Below are 18,750 nucleotides of genomic sequence, written 5' to 3'. Positions count from 1 at the left end.
CTGGGTCCAGCAGCCGCCGACATCGGTTTGGGTCCCCCTCCCGCTTCACAGCCTCGGCTGGTTCCGTCCGGGCCCCCTTCAGCTCCTCGCCTCTCTTTGTGTTGTTTGTCCCCCTCACCACGTCTCCTCTCAGCAGGTCCTTGGTGTTCTGGTGAATTGCCACCGCGGTCAGCAATTCCTCCAGGCTCTGCATGCTCACCGTCTTCTTCATCTCGTATGGCAGGGCCCAAAGGTATTTATCCAGAACGAGCTTGTCGAGCATCAGGAGGGACGGTACTTCCGTCAGTAGCCAGCCCTTGGTCAGGCGCACCAGGTCGCTCACCAGAGCCCGGGGGGAAAGGTTGGGGTCAAAGGCCCAGTTGTGGACCAGTTGTGCACGGCGTGCGAGATTGAACCCATAACGGCTCAGTATCTCCCGTTTGAGTCCCTCAGAATTCGCAGCCTGGTCAGTGTTCAAATCAAAGTAGGCCTTCTGGGCCTTCCCAGAGAGGTAGGGTGCCAACAGGCTGGCCCACTTGGGCTTGGGCCATCCTTCCCGCTGTGCCGTCCTCTCGAAGGTGCACAAATATGACTCCACGTCATCTTCCTCCCTTAACTGAACCAGGAACTGATTCGGGCCAGACTCCTGAGCCCTCCCAAACTTCAACTGGGCTACCTCCGCTACCATTCTGCGGTTTTGTTGGTGCTGCTCCTCCAGTGCTTGCTCCTGGAGAGCCTGTTGCTTCTGCTGGCTGAGGATGAACTGAGCCACCAGCTCCTCCATGGTAATCTCCGTACGCTTGACCCCACGGCACCCAAAGCTACTGGGATGCAGCATTCTCCACCATATATGGTAAACCACGGGGTGTTGGGTTGAGCGTGCAGAGTGCCACCGTGCTCCTTTTATTTGGCCTCCACGGCTGGTTGGCACTTTCCTCTAATTACCTCCACTTAGAGCTGTCCGTGTCGGGGTGCCCAGCTCCCGTATTCCCAGCAGAGGGAGCCAACTTCGCCTCACATACCTCCCCTCTATTACCATCTCCCGGGGTCGACCTCCTGGGATACCACAATACCTTAATAGAAAATGATTCAAGTAAAAGTGAAAGTCACCCCGTAAAATACTACTTGAGTAAAAGTCTAAAAGTATTTGGTTTTAAATATACTTAAGTATCAAAGTAAATGAAAAAAGATATGCTTAAGTATCAAAAGTAAAAGTATAAATAATTTAAAATTGCTTATATTCAGCAAACCAGACAGCACAATTCTCTTGCTTTATTTATTTATTTACGGATAGCCAGGGGCTTACTACAACATGCAGACATAATCTACAAACTAAGCATTTGTGTTTAGTCAGTCCACCAGATCAGAGGCAGTAGGGATGACCATGGATGATCTCTTGATAGGTGAGTGAATTGGACCATTTCCCTTTCCTGCTAAGCAGGGAAAAAGTATAGAGTAAAAGGTACATCATTTTCTTTAGGAATGTAGTGAAGTAAAAGTAAAAGTTGTCAAAAATATAAATAGTACAGTACATACACACCAAAAAAAAACCGACTTAAGTAGTACTTTAAAGTATTTTTTAATAAGTATTTTACACCACTGGGAAAAAATGAATGGGTTGGAGGGATGAAAGAAAGAGTGATAACAGAGAAAGCTGCCATTGCTTTACTGCTATGACACATGATCCAAGTCTAGGGACATAGACCTTCAAGAAAATCACTATGAGACATCGTCGGCCCAAACTTGGGGTTCTGGCTCATGGACTACACTCTGCATAGTGATGATATGAAATTGCTTCAGCCAAACAGCCCAACATAATTAAAGGTAACCAAGGTAACCTGCCTAAATGACTATCGCCCTGTAGCACTCATATCTGTAATTATTAAGTGCTTTGAAAGGCTGGTCGTGACATACCTCAACACCATCATCTCATCTACCTGGACCCACTCCAATTCACATACAGCCCCAACAGATCCACAGATGACGCTGTCCCAGTTGCACTTCACACTGCCTACTCCCACCTGGACAAGAGGGGAAATAATTATGTGAGAATGCTGTTCATAGATTACAGCTCAGCGTTCAATACCATAGTCCCCTCCAAGCTCATCACCAAGCTGGGGACCCTGGGACTGAACACCTCCCTCTGCAACTGGATCCAGGACTTCCTGACAGGCCGGGCCCAGGTGGTGAGGGTAAACAACAACACCTCCGCCATGCTGACCCTCAACATGAAGGACCCTCAGTGGTGTGTGCTTAGTCCTCTCCTGTACTCCGTGTTAACCCACGACTGCGTGGCCATGCAAGACTCAAACACCATCCTTAAGTTTACTGACGACACAACGGTGGTAGGCCTGATAACCGATGGCGTTAACCATCCACGTCAACAGGGCTGTAGTGGAGCAGGTCGAGAGCTTCAAGTTCCTTGGCATCCACATCACTAAGGACTTAACATGATCCACACACAACTGCACAGTCATGAAGAGGGCACGACAGCGCCTCTTCCCCCTCAGGAGGCTGAAAAGATTTGGCATGGGCCCTCGGATCCTTAAAAAGTTCTACAGCTGTACAATCGAGAGCATCTTGAATGGCTGCATCACCGCTTGGTATGGCAAATGCACCACCCTCGACCGCAAATCGCTACAGACGGTGATGCGGACAACCCAGTACATCATTGGGGCAAAGCTCACTGCCATCCAGAACCTCTATATCAGGCTGTGTCAGAGGAAGGCCCCTGGTCTTGCTAAAGACTTAACTCACCCAAGCCATAGTCCACTCTGCTACCCTCCGGCAAACGATACCGGAGGACAGGCTTCGCACTATCTGTACTGACCCTATCTTGCACTAACTCTAAGCACACTCACAAAACTATATATACACACAATATACACATACACTCACACAACCCCCCCCCCCCCCCCCACACATCACACACACTCTTAGAAAAGAAATACCTGAAAGGGTTCTTTAGCTGTCCCCATAGGAGAACCTTTTGATGAAACATTTTTGGTTCCAGGTAGAACCCTTTTGGGTTCAATATAGAACCCATTCCACAGAGAGTTCTACACGGAAGCCAAATGGGATATACCTGTAACCAAAAATGTTTATCCTATTGGGACAGCCTAATATCTCTTTTGGAACCTCTTTTCTAAGAGTGCACAAGCATACCGACACAACACAAACACACACACTTTTACACTCATCATATGCTGCTGCTACTCTGTTCATTATTTTACTTGTATTATTATCTATCCTGATGCCTAGTCAATGTACCCTGCTTTAATGTACATATCTGCCTTTTAACTCTGCATCGTTTTGAAGGGCTCGTAAGAAGGCATTTCACAGTGAAGTCTACACCCATTGTATCCAGCGCATGTGACAAAACAAATACAATTTTATTTGACTTTATTTGAAAATGTAGAACTGTGAGACGTGGGGGGGGGGGGGGGGGGGGGGGGGGGGATGGTGTCTGATTGATGGTGGGCTTCAGTTAAATTACTTAATTTCCACCTCCATTTATTAGAGAGAGTACTCCGGAGAGAAAGCCAGATTTCAAATACAAGTGAAGGAGACTGAAAAGAGCAACAGATGTCTGGATGGCTTTCACTCACTAAATGTGCACTCTGACTAAGCCTAAAGCAGATTTGAAACACTCATTCTCTGGAGAGATGAGGTTTTTGGATTGATATTTGTATAAATTATATTGATGTTTTTGTTGAATTGGATTAATATTGTGTTGAATATATGACAATATGATCTTCTATTGTACTTCACCCACTCATTAAGCTTTTAACCTGTTTTTGCTTAAGGTTATTCATATTCTATTGAATATTGATATGCTTTATGTGGTCTTCAAGTAAACATACTGTATGTTGTTTAGACATGAATCCTTTTGGAAATGTGTCTGGAAAGCGTTGGCATGCTTTTTAGGAATTTATTATGCTTAGCTAATACTGGGCAAAACTAAAATGTCTCATTTTAATAATTCTCTGTGGTAGCTTATCATTTTTCCCTGTTAGTAATGTTCAGTGCAGAGAATATACACGTAGCAGGTGTTCTATAAAGATGGTTTATAATGTGTTGTTTAACCACCATATGTTGAGCCGATTGTTTGACTCCTAATGGCGACATTCAAACAAACAGCAAACTACAATGTCCAGCAATGCATGTCTTTCCAAAGGTAGATACCTTAGTAGGAGTATTCTTCCAATTAACTACAATTATTTTTCTATTTTCAGGCGGATCGATGGAATGCTCATTTGTTTAAAAGGACTAAAGGCAGAGGAAAATTAGCTTCAACATGTTAATTTGATTATTGAAGTCGAAGTAGATCCCTACAAGACTTCGAGGCTTTGAAGAGGAGGAACAAACAAAATATATCAATAGGCTGAAAGACAGACGGAACATAGTAAACCATTAAAAGGTATTACTATCATTAGAAACAAGTACACATACAGGGACACTTATTCCTACATTCCCACGCGTATCAGTTCATATGTCCTTCACTCTCTCAAACTCCCTATCTGCAATCATGACAGAAAATGTAAGCTCAAGGATGGACACCCCAACCAACATTTCCTTGGTGGGCCCAGGGGACCCCATATCCCAGTCTCTGGAGTACAAGACTGTGGCAGTGTTCCTAGTTCTGCTGGTCTGTGGACTTGGCATTGTGGGTAATATCATGGTGGTTCTGGTGGTCCTCACCACGCGACACATGCGTACGCCCACCAACTGCTACCTGGTCAGCCTGGCCATAGCGGACCTGACCGTGCTGGTGGCCGCTGGTCTGCCTAATGTGTCAGACAGCCTGATGGGCACCTGGGTGTTTGGGCATGCTGGCTGCCTTGGTATCACCTACCTCCAGTATCTTGGCATCAATGTGTCCTCCTGCTCCATCACAGCCTTCACTGTGGAGAGGTAAGTGACACCTCAACTACCGTACCCCATTTGCACATCATTAAGTACCAGCCATATACAGTGCATTCGGAAAGTATTCAGACCCCTTGACTTTTTCCAATTATTGATACATTACAGCCCTATTCTACAATGGATTAAATAGTTATTTTCCCCTCAACAGTCTACATACAATAACCCATAATGAAAAAAAAACGTTTTTAGAAATGTATACTAATTTATTTAAAAAAAAATGTAAAAACTGAAATATCACATTTACATAAGTATTCAGACCCTTTACTCAGTACTTTATTGAAGCACCTTTGGCAGCGATTACAGCCTCAAGTCTTCTTGAGTATGACGCTACAAGCTTGGAACACCTGTATTTGTAGAGTTTCTCCCATTCTTCTCTGCAGATCCTTTCAAGCTCTGTCAGGTTGGATGGGGAGTGTCGCTACACCGCTATTTTCAGGTCAATCCAGAGATGTTCAATCGGGTTCAAGCCCGGTCTCTGGCTGGGTCACTCAAGGACATTCAAAGACTTGTCCCGAAGCCAGTCCTGCATTGTCTTGGCTCTGTGCTTATGGTCGTTGCCCTGTTGGAAGGTGAACCTTCACCCCAGTCTGAGGTCCTGAGTGCTCTGAAGCAGGTTTTCATCAAGGATCTCTTTGTACTTTGCTCCGTTCATCTTTCCCACAATCCTGACTAATCTCTCAGTCCCTGCCACTGAAAAACATCTCCACAGCATGATGCTGCCACCACCATGCTTCACCGTACGGAAGGTGCCAGGTTTCCTCTAGACAAGATGCTTGGCATTCAGGCTAAATACTTCAATCTTGGTTTCATCAGAACAGATAATCTTGTTTCTCATGGTCTGAGAGTCTTTTAGGTGCCTTTTGACAAAGCAGGCTGTCGTGCCTTTTACTGAAGAGTGGCTTCCGTCTGGCCACTCTACGATAAAGGCCTGATTGGTGGAGTGCTGCAGAGATGGTTGTCCTTCTGGAAGGTACTCCCATCTCCACAGAGGAACTCTGGAGCTCTGTCAGAGTGACCATCAGGTTCTTGGTCATCTCCCTGACCAAGGCCCTTGTCCCCTGGTTGCTCAATTTAGCCAGGCGGCCAGCTCTAGGAATAGACTTGGTGGTTCCAAACTTCTTCCATTTAACAATTTTTATTTATTTATTTTTATTTCACCTTTACTTAACCAGGTAGGCAAGTTGAGAACAAGTTCTCATTTACAATTGCGACCTGGCCAAGATAAAGCAAAGCAGTTCGACAACATACAAAAACACAGAGTTACACATGGAGTAAAACAACATACAATCAATGATACAGTAGACAAAAATAAGACTATATACAATGTGAGCAAATGATGTGAGATAAGGGAGGTAAAGGCAAAAAAGGCCATGGTGGCAAAGTAAATAAAGTATAGCATGTAAAACACTGGAATGGTAGATTTATAATTTGAAGAAAGTTCAAAGTTACAATATAAATAATATGGTGCAAAGGAGAAAAATAATAAATAAAATAAATAAATACAGTAGGGGAAGAGGTAGTAGTTTGGGCTAAATTATAGATGGGCTATGTACAGGTGCAGTGATCTGGGAGCTGCTCTGATAGCTGGTGCTTAAAGCTAGTGAGGGAGATAAGTGTTTCCAGTTTCAGAGATTTTTGTAGTTCGTTCCAGTCATTGGCAGCAGAGAACTGGAAGGAGAGACGACCAAAGGAGGAGTTGGCTTTAGGGGTGACTAACAATGATGGAGGCCACTGTCTTCTTGGGGACCTTCAATGATACATACATTTTTTGTTACCCTTCCCTAGACCTGTACCTCAACACAATCCTGTCTTGGAGCTCTACAGAAAATTATTTTGACCTCATGGCTTGGTGTTTGCTCTGACATCCACTGTCAATTGGGGGACCTTATATAGACAGGTGTGTGCCTTTCCAAATCATGTCCAATCAACTGAATTTACCACATGTGGACTCCAATCAAATTGTAGAAACATCTCAAGGATGATCAATGGAAACAGGATACACCTGAGCTCAATTTTGAATGTCATAGTAAAAGGGTCTGTAGCAGTACTAGTCAAACGTTTGGACACACCTACTCATTCAAGGTTCTTCTTTATTTTTACTATTTTCTACATTGTATGGAATAACACATATGGAATCATGTAGTAACCAAAAAGTGTTAAACAAATTAAAATCTATTTTAGATTTTAGATTATTCCAAGTAGCCACTCTCTGCCTTGACAGCTTTGCACACTCTCAGCATTCTCTCCACCAGCTTTACCTGGAATGCTTTTCCAACAGTCTTTAAGGAGTACCCACATACAGTGGGGGGAAAAAAGTATTTGATCCCCTGCTGATTTTGTATGTTTATCCACTTACAAAGAAATGATCAGTCTATAATTTTAATGGTAGGTTTATTTGAACAGTGAGAGACAGAATAACAACAAAAAAATCCAGAAAAACGCATGTCAAAAATGTTATAAAAGGATTTGCATTTTAATGAGGGAAATAAGTATTTGACCCCTCTGCAAAACATGACTTAGTACTTGGTGGCAAAACCCTTGTTGGCAATCACAGAGGTCAGACGTTTCTTGTAGTTGGCCACCAGGTTTGCACACATCTCAGGAGGGATTTTGTCCGACTCCTCTTTGCAGATCTTCTCCAAGTCATTAAGGTTTCGAGGCTGACGTTTGGCAACTCGAACCTTCAGCTCCCTCCACAGATTTTCTATGGGATTAAGGTCTGGAGACTGGCTAGGCCACTCCAGGACCTTAATGTGCTTCTTCTTGAGCCACTCCTTTGTTGCCTTGGCCGTGTGTTTGGGTCATTGTCATGCTGGAATGCCCATCCACAACCCGTTTTCAATGCCCTGGCTGAGGGAAGGAGGTTCTCACCCAAGATTTGACAGTACATGGCCCCTTCAAATGATGCAGTGAAGTTGTCCTGTCCCCTTAGCAGAAAAACACCCCCAAAGCATAATGTTTCCACATCCATGTTTGATGGTGGAGATGCTGTTGTTGGGGTCATAGGCAGCGTTCCTTCTCCTCCAAACACGGCGAGTTGAGTTGATGCCAAAGAGCTCCATTTTGGTCTCATCTGACCACAACACTTTCACCCAGTTGTCCTCTGAGTCATTCAGATGTTCATTGGCAAACTTCAGACGGGCATATATATGTGCTTTCTTGAGCAGGGGGACCTTGCGGGCGCTGCAGGATTTAAGTCCTTCACGGCGTAGTGTGTTACCAATTGTTTTCTTGGTGACTATGGTCCCAGCTGCCTTGAGATCATTGACAAGATCCTCCCGTGTAGTTCTGGGCTGATTCCTCACCGTTCTCATGATCATTGCAACTCCACGAGGTGAGATCTTGCATGGAGCCCCAGGCCGAGGGATATTGACAGTTCTTTTGTGTTTCTTCCATTTGCGAATAATCGCATCAAATGTTGTCACCTTCTCACCAAGCTGCTTGGCGATGGTCTTGTTGCCCATTCCAGCCTTGTGTAGGTCTACAATCTAGTCCCTGATATCCTTGGAGAGCTCTTTGGTCTTGGCCATGGTGGAGAGTTTGGAATCTGATTGATTGATTGCTTCTGTGGACGTGTCTTTTTTACAGGTAACAAGCTGCGGTTAGGAGCACTCCCTTTAAGAGTGTGCTCCTAATCTCAGCTCGTTACCTGTATAAAAGACACCTGGGAGCCAGAAATCTTTCTGATTGAGAGGGGGTCAAATACTTATTTCCCTCATTAAAATGCAAATCAATTTATAACATTTTTGACATGCGTTTTTCTGGATTTTTGTTGTTATTATTCTGTCTCTCACTGTTCAAATAAACCTACCATTAAAATTACAGACGGATCCTTTCTTTATCAGTGGGTAAACGTACAAAATCAGCAGGGGATCAAATACTTTTTCCCCCCACTATATGCTGAGCACTTGTTGGCATTTTCCTGTTTCCTGTTGAAAAACAAATGATAGTCCCATTAAGTGCAAACCAGATGGGATGCCGTATTGCTGCAGAATGCCGTGGTAGCCATGCTGCTTAAGTGTGCCTTGAATTCTAAATAAATCACAGACAATGTCACCAGCAAAGCAGCCCCCCACCATCACACCACCTCCTCCATGCTTCATGGTGGGAAACACACATACGGAGATCATCCGTTCACCTACTCTGCGTCTCACAAAGAGAAGGCGGGTGGAACCAAAAATCTCATATTCGGACTCATCAGACCAAAGGACAGATTTTCACTGGTCTAATGTCTATTGCTCGTGTTTCTTAGCCCAAGCAACTCTCTATTTCTTATTGGTGTCTCATTGGCTCAGTTAGTAGAGCATGGTGTTTGCAATGCCAGGGTTGTGGGTTTGATTCCCACGGGATACCAGTACGGAAAAAAATATATATGTATGAAATGTATGCATTCACTACTGTAAGTTGCTCTGGATAAGAGCGTCTGCTAAATGACTAAAATGTAAATAAAGGCCTGATTCTCCTCTGAACAGTTGATGTTGAGATGTGTCTGTTAATTGAACTCTGTGAAGCATTTATTTCGGCTGCAATTTCTGAGGCTGGTAACTCCAATGACCTTATCCTCTGCAGGAGAGGTAACTCTGGGTCTTTCTTTCCTGTGGCGGTCCTCACGAGAGCCAGTTTCATCATAGCGCTTGATGGTTTTTGCGACTGCACTTAAAGAAACTTTCAAAGGTCTTGAAATGTTCCTGATTGACTGATCTTCATGTCTTAAAGTAATGACGGACTGTCATTTCTCTTTGCTTATTTCAGCTGTTCTTGCCATAATATAGACTTGGTCTTTTAACAAATAGGACTATCTTCTGTATACCACCCCTAACCTGTCACAACACAACTGACTGGCTCAAATGCATTAAGAAGGAATGAAATTCCACAAATTAACTTTTAACAAGGCACACCTGTTAATTTAAATGCATTCCAGTTGTCTGTCTCAACCAGCTTCATGAGTTAATGTCAACAGTGTGTAAAGCTGTCATTAAGGCAAAGAGTGGTTACTTCGATGAATCTCAAATATAAAATAGATTTTGATTTGTTTAACTTTTTTTTGTTACTACATGTTTCCGTATGTGTTATTTTGGAGTTTTGAGGTCTTCACTATTATTCTACAATGGAGAAAATAGTACAAATAAAGAAAAGCCCTTGAATGAGTAGGTGTGTCCAAACTGTATGTAAATAAGTTATTTCTCTTTTCTTTTTTTTATACATTTGCAAACATTTCTAAAAACCTATTTTGGCTTTGTCATTATCGGGTATTGTGTGTAGATTGATGAGGAAACATTTTTATTTAATAATTTTTAGAATAAGACTGTAACATAACGAAATTTGGAAAAAGGGCCAAGGGGTCTGAATGCTTTCCTAATGCACTGTATACAAAAAATATCTGAATAATTTACTGTATAAATGTCTCTGTAGAACAACATGCCAAAGAGTCTATTGTTTGTTCTTCTCCATTTCCAGGTACATTGCTATCTGCCACCCAATGAGGGCCCAGACAGTGTGTACGTTGTCCCGGGCCAAGCGGATCATAGCAGGGGTGTGGGTGTTAACCTGTGTCTACTGCATGCTGTGGTTCTTCCTGGTGGACATCCAGGTAATGAAGGACAGCACCATACAGTGTGGCTACAAGGTGTCTCGTGACCTCTACCTCCCCATTTACCTCATTGACTTTGCCATCTTCTACGTGATCCCTCTGCTCCTGGCCATAGTCCTGTACGGCCTCATTGCCCGCGTCCTGTACCTCAACCAACTCCCCAACCGTCCCGACACGGGTACAGTCTCTGCTGGCACCACCACGCTCCGCAGGAGCTGCAAGGAACCAGCAGACGAAGGAAAAGGGGGTCGTCAGGGCCGCCCGAAGAGTGTGCTCTTCTCCAGGAAACAGGTGTGTGTGTCAACGAATATGGAGCACCCTTTATTTTATGTAACCTTTATTTTGACAGGGCTTACTGAGACCAAATTATCTTCCACAGAGGAGCCTTGTAATTACAACGAATATACAAATCACACTAAAAAAAGCAAAACAGAGAGACACAATTCAATCATAGAAAAACACAATCTTCAGTAAAAGGGTCCTCAATCAGCTGTCTGAATGGCCAGCAGTTTCTATTATGTCAGTCACTGACAGTCACTCAATTTGCCATGTCAGCCAACAATTTTTGGATTTGTAGTGTGTCAGTGTCCTCTACTGTCTCCTTTCTCATTATTTTGTTCAAAATAGTAGATCATAAACACTTTGTGTTTCAATTATTCAAAAACAAAGGATTCTTCACCCGGTAGTAGTTCTGAAAAGTTGTCTATAGTCATTTCCATATTGATTACCAGAGTTTTTGCCAATGACCTAGAACAATAATTCGATCAATTGATTTAAAAAGAAAATGGTGTTGCTAAATTAGTCTAGCCAGCTATCTAAACTTGTAGTAATTATGGCACATGCCCAGGGGCCCTGACCTCCAGGGAGCCCCCATTTATTTTGTCACTCTCACTCAGATATCATATTAACATGGCATAAGTTATGACAAAATGTGTAGAATTGCTGGAATTTAGCATTAAAACGTGTTATGTTCCCCAGCAAGAAAACAAAATACTGTCACTCTAACAGAAGGGGGAACTAACAAAGAGTCACTGACAACAGGCAAAACGAAACAGGTGGGGTTTTAGGAGGGGTTCTAAAAGACACTCATGGAGGTGTCCACTGAAAGTTGACTAACAACAACAACAACTGGAATCTAAAAGACACCCACCATGTGCGGCCACTAAATTTGCCCAAGAAGAGGCAAACAAAAGAGAAACGCACACCAAACTTGAAGACAGGAAGCAAACCAAAAAGTTGAGCAAAACAAAAACAGGGAGGATCAGATAAAGGATTGTTTGTCTAGAAATTAAAATAGGGAGCGCCAACTAAAGGTGTTAACCCTCCACATCTCTCAAGACCACTGGAGCACTAGGTCAGCCACTCTTGAATACCATTAGGGCCAGCAAAGGTGAAACACCTTCCCACTAATGAGATGGCAACCAGCACAGGTGTAACACATACTGACTAACAATGTGACGCCAAACGATGCCCAGATATTTATAATTGGCATAATCAATGTGGGCACCATCCAATGCAAAAATCATCAGATGCATTTTTTTGTGTTTTGGAATATAATATACTTGGTTCAGACAGAATACACCACGCATTCATTCAACCATTAGAAAAAGATTACAATACATACAATATGTTACTCTTGGCATTAGGCTCTGCTCCTTCAGGGTATCTCACTGCTTCATGTTAAAGGCCCAGTGCGGTCAAAAACGTGTATTTATATATACAAAAGTATGTGGACACGCCTTCAAAATTGTATGGATTTGGCTATTTCAGCCACACCCGTTGCTGACAGGTGTATAAAATTGAGCCCACAGCCATGCAATCTCCATAGACAAACATTGACAGTAGAATGGCCTTACTGAAGAGCTCAGTGACTTTCAACGTGACACCATCATAGGATGCCACCTTTCCAACAAGTCAGTTTGTCACATTTATGCCCTGCTAGATTTCTCTCCACCCCATGACAAAATGCGTAGAATTGCTGGAAATGTGTGTTTTTTTATGTATTATTTCTTATATTGATAGGCCAGAAAGTGTTAAGTGTTATTACATACAGCCGGAAATAACTATTGGATATCAGCGCAACGTCAATTTACCAGCACTGTGACCAGGAATACGACTTTCCCGAAGTGGATCCTTTGTCCGCAACACCCAGAGCATTTCAACTGATTCCAGAGGCCGACCCAAAACAACGCCGCCGGAGAAGAGGGAGACAGAGCGGCCTTCTGGTCAGACTTCGGAGTTGTGCACACCAACCCCCGCTTCCGAGTATTTACTCGCTAATGTCCAGTCCTTAGATAACAAGTTTGACGAAATCGGGGCAAGAGTTGCTTTCCAGAGAGACATCAGAGATTGTAACATACTCTGTTTCACGGAAACATGGCTCTCTCGGGATATGCTGTCAGAGTCAATACAGCCACGGGATTCTCAGTGTGTCACGCCGACAGGAATAAACATCTCTCCGGGAAGCAGAATGGCGGGGGTGTATGTTTCATGATTAACGACTCATGGTGTAATTGTAACAACATACAGGACTCAAGTTATTTTGTCCACCTGACCTTGAATTCCTCACAATCAAATGCAGACCATATTATCACCCACGAGAATTCTCTTAGATTATTGTCACAGCCGTGTATATCCTCCTTCAAGCCGATACCACAACGGCCCTCAAGGAACTTCTCTGGACTTTATGCAAACTGGAAAACATATATCCCGAGGCTCCATTTATTGTAGTTGGGGATTTTAACAAAGCAAATTTGAAAAGAAGGCTACCTAAATTCTATCAGCATATCGACTGTAGCACTCGCGCTGGAAAACACTGGACCACTGTTACTCTAACTTCCGCGATGCATACAAGGGCCTCTCTCGCCCTCCTTTCGGGAAATCTGACCACGACTCCATTTTGCTCCTCCCTTCCTACAGACAGATGCTCAAAAAGGAAGTACCCGTGCCAAGGACTATTCAACGCTGGTCTTACCAATTGAAATCCACGCTTCAAGATTGTTTTGATCACGCGGACTGAGATATGTTCCGGGTAGCCTCAGAGAATAATATCAATGTATACGCTGATTCGCTGAGTGAGGTTTTATAAGGAAGTGTATAGGAGATGTCGTACCCACTGTGACTACTAAAACCTGCCCAAACCAGAAACCATTGATAGATGGCGGCATTCGCGCAAAACCACCACATTTAACCAGGGAAAGGTGACTGGGAATATGGCAAATACAAAGAGTGTAGTTATTCCCTCCGCAAGGCAATTAAACAAGCAAAATGTGAGCATAGAGACAAAGTGGAGTTGCAATTTAACAGCTCAGACACGAGATGTAAGTGGCAGGGTCTAGAGACAATCACAGGCTACAAAAGGAAGCCAGCCACGTCACGGACACCGACGTCTTGCTTCCAGACAAACTAAACACCTTCTTTGCCCCCTTTGAGGATAATATAGTGCCACCGACATGGCCCGCTACCAAGGACTGTGGGCTCTCCTTCTCCGTGTTAACACTCGCATGGCTGCAGGCCCATATGGAATCCCTAGCCGCGTCCTCAGCGCATGGGTAGACCAGCTGGCTGGTATGTTCACGGACATTTTCAATCTCTCCCTATCCCAATCTGCTGTCCCCACTTGCTTCAAGATGTCCACCATTGTTCCTGTACCCAAGGAAGCAAAGGTAACTGAACTAAATGACTTTCGCCCCGTTGCATTCGCTTCTGTTATTATTTATTATTTTTTATTTTATTTAACCTTTATTTAACCAGGTAGGCCAGTTGAGAACAAGTTCTCATTTACAACTGCAACCTGGCCAAGATAAAGCAAAGCAGTGCAACACAAACAGCACAGAGCTACACATGGGATAAACAAACGTACAGGCAATAACACAATAGAAAAATCTATATACAGTGTGTTCAAATGTAGTGAGATTAGGGAGGTAAGGCAATAAATAGGCCATAGTGTCGAAATAATGACAATTTAGCAATTAAACACTGGAGTGATAGATGTATAGAAGATGAATGTGCAAGTAGAGATACTGGGGTGCAAAGGAGCAAAAAATAAATAACAATATGGGGATGAGGAAGTTGGGTGGACTATTTACAGATGGGCTGTGTACAGGTGTAATGACCAGTAAGCTGCTCTGACAGCTGATGCTTAAAGTTAGTGAGGGAGCTATAAGGCTCCAGCTTCAGGGATTTTTGCAATTCGTTCCAGTCATTGGCAGCAGAGAACTGTAAGGAAAGGCGGCCAAAGGAGGAGTTGGCTTTGGGGATAACCAGTGAAATATACCTGCTGGAGCGCGTGCTACGGGTGGGTGCTGCTATGGTGACCAGTGAGCTAAGATAAGTTGGGGCTTTAACTAGCAAAGACTTATACATGACCTGTTGCCTGTTGAACTCGTCGCTGTACTTCCCTCGCTGCTTCCACCTGTTCCCATGGGAGGCGACCCATTCCGGCCTGGATTTCCTCCCACGTCCAGGATCCTTTTCCCTCCAGTATGTCCTCCCAAGTCCATTTCTCTTGCTGCTCCATTCCACGCTGCTTGGTCCTTTTATGGTGGGTTATTCTGTCATGGCTGTTCGAAGGAGCAGACGTGTTCGTAGTTCCACATATTTATTAAACGTGAAACTGAATGCAATACACTTAAATACTTGAATATACAAAAACAACAAACCGTGACGCAGAGAGGAAAACACACTACTCAAAACATAATAACCCACAAACAACAATGAGAAAAAACCCTACTTAAATATGATCTCTAATCAGAGGCAATGAGGATCAGCTGTCTCCAAACAATCCCAACATAGAAATAGAAAACTAGAACATAAACATAGAAATAGAAAAAATAGAACTACCCAAAACACCCCGTCACGTCCTGCCCTACTCTACTATGGAAAATGACATCTTATTAGGGTCAGGACGTGACAGATTTATTTCAGCTTTTATTTATTTCATCACATTCCCAGTGGGTCAGAAGTTTACTTACACTCAATTAGTATTTGGTAGCATTGCCTTTAAATGGTTTAACTTAGGTCAAACGTTTCGGGTAGCCTTCCACAAGCTTCCCACAATAAGTTGGGTGAATTTTGGCCCATTCCTCCTGACAGAGCTGGTGTAACTGAGTCAGGTTTGTAGGCCTCCTTGCTCGCACATGCTTTTTCAGTTCTGCCCACAAATTGCCTATGGGATTGAGGTCAGGGCTTTGTGATGGCCACTCCAATACCTTGACTTTGTTGTCCTTAAGCCATTTTGCCACAACTTCGGAAGTATGCTAGGGGTCATTGTCCACTTGGAAGACCCATTTGCGACCAAGCTTTAACTTCCTGACTGATGTCTTGAGATGTTGCTTCAATATATCCACATCATTTCCCTTCCTCATGCTGCCATCTATTTTGTGAAGTGTACAAGTCCCTCCTGCAGCAAAGCACCCCCACAACATGATGCTGCCACCCCCATGCTTCACAGTTGGGATGGTGTTCTTCGGCTTGCAAGCGTCCCCCTTTTTCCTCCAAACATAATGATGGTGATTATGGCCAAACAGTTCTATTTTTGTTTCATCAGACAAGAGGACATTTCTCCAAAAAGTACGATGTTTGTCCCCATGTGAGGTTGCAAACCGTAGTCTGGCATTTTTATGGCGGTTTTGGAGCAGTGGCTTCTTCCTTGCTGAGCGGCCTTTCAGGTTATGTCGATATAGGACTCATTTTACTGTGGATATAGATACTTTTGTACCTGTTTCCTCCAGCATCTTCACAAGGTCCTTTGCTGTTGTTCTGGGATTGATTAGCACTTTTCGCACCAAAGTACGTTCATCTCTAGGAGACAGAACGCGTCTCCTTCCTGAACGGTATGAAGGCTGCATGGTCCCATGGTGTTTATACTTGCGTACTATTGTTTGTACAGATGAACGTGGTACCTTCAGGCGTTTGGAAATTGCTCCCAAGGATGAACCAGACTTGTGGAGGTCTACAATTTCTTTGGCTGATTTCTTCTGATTTTCCCATGATGTCAAGCAAAGAGGCACTGAGTTTGAAGGTAGGCCTTGAAATACATCCACAGGTACACCTCCAATTGACTCAAATGATGTCAATTAGCCAATCAGAAGCTTCTAAAGCCATGACATAATTTTCTGGAATTTTCCAAGCTCTTTAAAGGCACAGTCAACTTAGTGTATGTACATTTCTGACCCACTGGAATTGTGATACAGTGAATTATAAGTGAAATAATCTGTCTGTAAGCAATTGTTGGAAAGATTACTTGTGTCATGCACAAAGTAGATGTCCTAACCGACTTGCCAAAACTATAGTTTGTTAACAAGAAATCTGTGGAGTGGTTGAAAAACAAGTTTTAATGACTCCAACAAAGTCATAAAATCTGATTTTAAACCTAACCCTAACCACACTGCTAACCCTAATGCATAACCCTAACCTTAAATTAAGACCAAAAAGCTAATTTTTATTTCCATACATTTTTACAATAATATTCAATTTTACTTTGGAGCTGGCCCATCTAGCGGAAATCGCTCAGTTCTGACTCAAGGACACGACTCATCCCAATAAATGTCAACCTGCCTCTTTTGTGTTGCCATGATCAAACGTAGGAAGACTGAAAAAAGGTGGCCATGCTTCAACGACACAGTTATGTTTAAAATTCATACAGACAGAAAGGTGAGCAGGGGATAAAAGAAAGCCTGTGCCATTGTTTGGGAGTGATAAGGCTAATGAGTGGTGGTTACGGTGGTTCTTTCCATCTGTCTCACCGGGGTTCTGGAATGTCTGCCTGTGTGCTGTCACCATGGTCACAAAGCCAGGGGCTGAGTGATCCTACAGTACTCCCTCTCTGATTTCTTTGAGGATATGCCTAGCTCTCAGATGGGGGCCTGTTCTCCCTAAGTCACTCAGGGCCCCTGGGGCCTCTTAGACCCAATCCACTCTGGCTGAGAGTGGCTAAAGTGTGTCTGTTTGCTTAAACCAAGCCTCACACAGATAAACACCAATTGTGTTAATGATACTGCAACACGTCTCCCCTGGTCTCACCTCTCCTGTCTCTCCCACAGGTCACTAAGATGCTGTCAGTGGTGGTGATCCTGTTCGCCTTACTGTGGATGCCCTACCGGACCTTGGTCCTTATTAACTCCTTCGTTGACACACCTTACCTGGACGCCTGGTTTGTACTGTTCTGTCGAATTTGTATGTATGCCAACAGTGCCATCAACCCTGTAGTGTACAACCTGATGTCTCAGAAGTTCCGTTCAGCATTCCGCGGGCTCTCACAGTGCCAGAGGCAGGAGGCCCACTGTACACTCTCCATGAACCAGACCGGCTACAGCATGGCCAGGGACCCACGCACCTCCCAACAGACTAGCAACGGGACCAAACAGGGGGCAAGGAGAGTGACCTGCACTGACACAGTGACAGAGTGGCAGAGCAAAGACACCTTCTCAGCCCAAGAGAGGAAGGATCTGGATCACTTGAAGGAAGAGAGGAAAGACACAAGCTTTGGTGAGACCAACTCCACACGTGGGCAATCTGAGACCAACTCCACATCTGGGCAAACTGAGATCAACTCCACATCTGGGCAAACTGAGATCAAAGCCACACCTGGGCAACCTGAGATGAGTGAGGCAGGAATTAATCACACAGTGCTGTAGATAAAACAAGCTTGTTTTAACATGAGGAAGTGAGTATTCTGCATTCGCCAATCCAAACAAATGTTGGTAACATATCAAGCCCTTTAGGGCAAGGTTTCTTAAACTATGGGTCTGGACCCAAAGTGGGTCCTGGGCATTGTACATCTACGTATATACAGTAATTCTTCTTTTAATTTGAGTTGTTGAAGGATGATTTGAATAACATGAAGACGGTCAATTTCTCATTTGGGTTTCAAGCTGAAAAAGTTTAAGAACCCCTGCTTTATGGTATTGCAGGATGTATTAGAATGGAAAGGTAATCCATATCATTACCCTTGAATAAGCACTAACACCTATTGCAGAATGAAAAGATTCAGGCAATTAACAGTATTATAATTTAGGATTCTGGGTTTTTGGCTGATCGTAAAAACCATCATCAACACCTAACTCCTCTGCAGAGTGTTATGGGTCACTCCCAAGGATCACTGCAGGGCTACTCTGCTCTTGTTAGTGCATTTCATTAGGTACACTTCTCATTAGGTTGTTACACTCAGAGGGAAAGAGGAATAACATGTTGTTCAGAGAGAGAGCACTGACTGCCTTTAAAGGGCAATTTCACCACTTTTCAACCTAATTTTC

The 18,750-nt window shown here is 43.7% G+C and overlaps 1 protein-coding gene across 1 annotated transcript; it reads left to right on the top strand.

The window, feature by feature from the left end:
- The first annotated feature begins 4,245 nt into the window (after positions 1–4,245).
- trhr2 (thyrotropin releasing hormone receptor 2) lies at positions 4,246–18,282 on the top strand. The gene is made up of 3 exons (XM_014124761.3): positions 4,246–4,893; positions 10,363–10,786; positions 17,539–18,282. Exons 1-3 carry the CDS (start codon positions 4,472–4,474, stop codon positions 18,130–18,132), a joined length of 1,440 nt encoding a protein of 479 aa, XP_013980236.2. The 5' UTR covers positions 4,246–4,471; the 3' UTR covers positions 18,133–18,282.
- The last annotated feature ends 468 nt before the right edge of the window (positions 18,283–18,750 follow it).

Source organism: Salmo salar, chromosome 10 (assembly GCF_965601325.2).
Source record: "Salmo salar chromosome 10, fSalSal1, whole genome shotgun sequence".
Lineage (NCBI taxonomy): Eukaryota > Metazoa > Chordata > Actinopteri > Salmoniformes > Salmonidae > Salmo > Salmo salar.
Note: the sequence above shows the minus strand (reverse complement) of the source record. Positions and strands in the feature narration are given on the sequence as shown.